The sequence below is a fragment of the Trypanosoma theileri genome (assembly GCF_002087225.1).
Source record: "Trypanosoma theileri isolate Edinburgh chromosome Unknown TM35_Tth_60_V1, whole genome shotgun sequence".
NCBI lineage: Eukaryota > Euglenozoa > Kinetoplastea > Trypanosomatida > Trypanosomatidae > Trypanosoma > Trypanosoma theileri.
This window is the reverse complement of record NW_021639902.1, coordinates 41,848-43,267: the sequence shown is the minus strand read 5'-3', so window position 1 is coordinate 43,267 and position 1,420 is coordinate 41,848. Positions and strand designations below refer to the sequence as shown.

At 40.6% G+C, this 1,420-nt stretch overlaps 1 protein-coding gene across 1 annotated transcript; it reads left to right on the top strand.

The window, feature by feature from the left end:
- Positions 1–669: 669 nt before the first annotated feature.
- On the top strand, positions 670–1,419 carry TM35_000601210 (uncharacterized protein; the record flags this gene model as incomplete). The annotated part of the gene is made up of 1 exon (XM_029030954.1): positions 670–1,419. A coding segment is annotated over one exon (750 nt), but the record flags the coding sequence as incomplete, so codon positions are not given.
- Between the last annotated feature and the right edge of the window lies 1 nt (position 1,420).

Below are 1,420 nucleotides of genomic sequence, written 5' to 3'. Positions count from 1 at the left end.
CACTGACGGTATACATCTCTTGCTAGTACACCCAGATGTGTGTGTGCAGTAATTTAATATACATAAACTAGAGCCATGGGATATTGTTTGTGTTCTTGGTGACTCTGTGTGCACCTGGGCTTGCACTGTGATGATGAACTGCTTTTTGCAATGGTGAAAGCGAAAAAATACTAACAGATGAATTTATATTTATAATTGCGTATACACACATATATAGACTTATACCCATAGTTGGTGTATATTTCTGTGTTTACTGGATAAATTGGGCTAATTATTGAAATATCTGTTTCTTTGGTTTGCTTTTGTATACCTTGTACTGATTTGCTTTCTGAAGAAAACAGAGTAACTGATACATATTTATTCTTAGTTGTTTATGTGCAAATGCACAATACGGCCTCTTTGCTATGTTTGTGCAGCTGCTGGCTTTGTTCGATGTGTTCGTAAATTGTTTATAATTGTTTTTGCTTGGGCGTTTCTTTGTGAGCTGCCTGTTTCTTTGGTTTTTTATACTTTGTGTTGGTGTTCTTCTTGTGAGTCATCGTTGCTTGTTTGTTGTATTCTTTCCCGTTTGTCTGTTTCTAATTTATTTTACTTTTGTTATATTTTATTGTTTTGATTTTTAACAGCTTATATACCTAAGAAAACAAAAGAGGATTAAAGTTTTCCGTGATGAGGGTGCTGCGACGTTTATTGTGTTTTTTTGCTTTCTTGCTGAGTCTTGTCTCTCTCTGCGTGTTCGCTGGCGAGGCTGCTGCACTTTCTGAAGTTGAGTCTGATACTCGTTGCCCTTCTGATTCTTCTGGGTCTGAATGTCCTTCTTCTTCTGCAGCTGTACCTGTTCATCCCCCTGCACCTGGTGTTCATCCTTCTGCTGATTCTACTACTTGCACGACTTCCTCTGGTGCTTCGACTGGTACACCGTGTACTACTTCTGAACATAATAGTGCTGAGCGTCCTGAAGAACAGAAAAACGGTGATGGAACATTATCTGAGCAGAGAGATGGCCGTGATGCTATGCAGAATACAGATGCTGGGAGAGAAGATAACACACAATCTGAAGACTCACAGAAGAATACAGAAGGAGAGAAGAAAGAACCTCAAAATGAACCACAACCCAATTCTTCCGATGGATCCAATACAAATGGTTCTGGCAGTCAAGAACACAGTGCTGCGACGGTTCAGGAACAGAACACTGCTACACAGGAATCTCAACAACAAAACGATACAACTGAGAACGATAACACAGCGAGTACGAACTATGAAACTCCCAATACACCACGTAATGAGGAATCAACTACAACCACCACCACCACCACCACTACAACAACAACACTTCCTCCTGAACTCACAAACAACAAGAAGGGTGATGCAGACAGCAGCAGCAGTATCAGCAGTTCTGTGTGGGTGCGTGTACCACTAC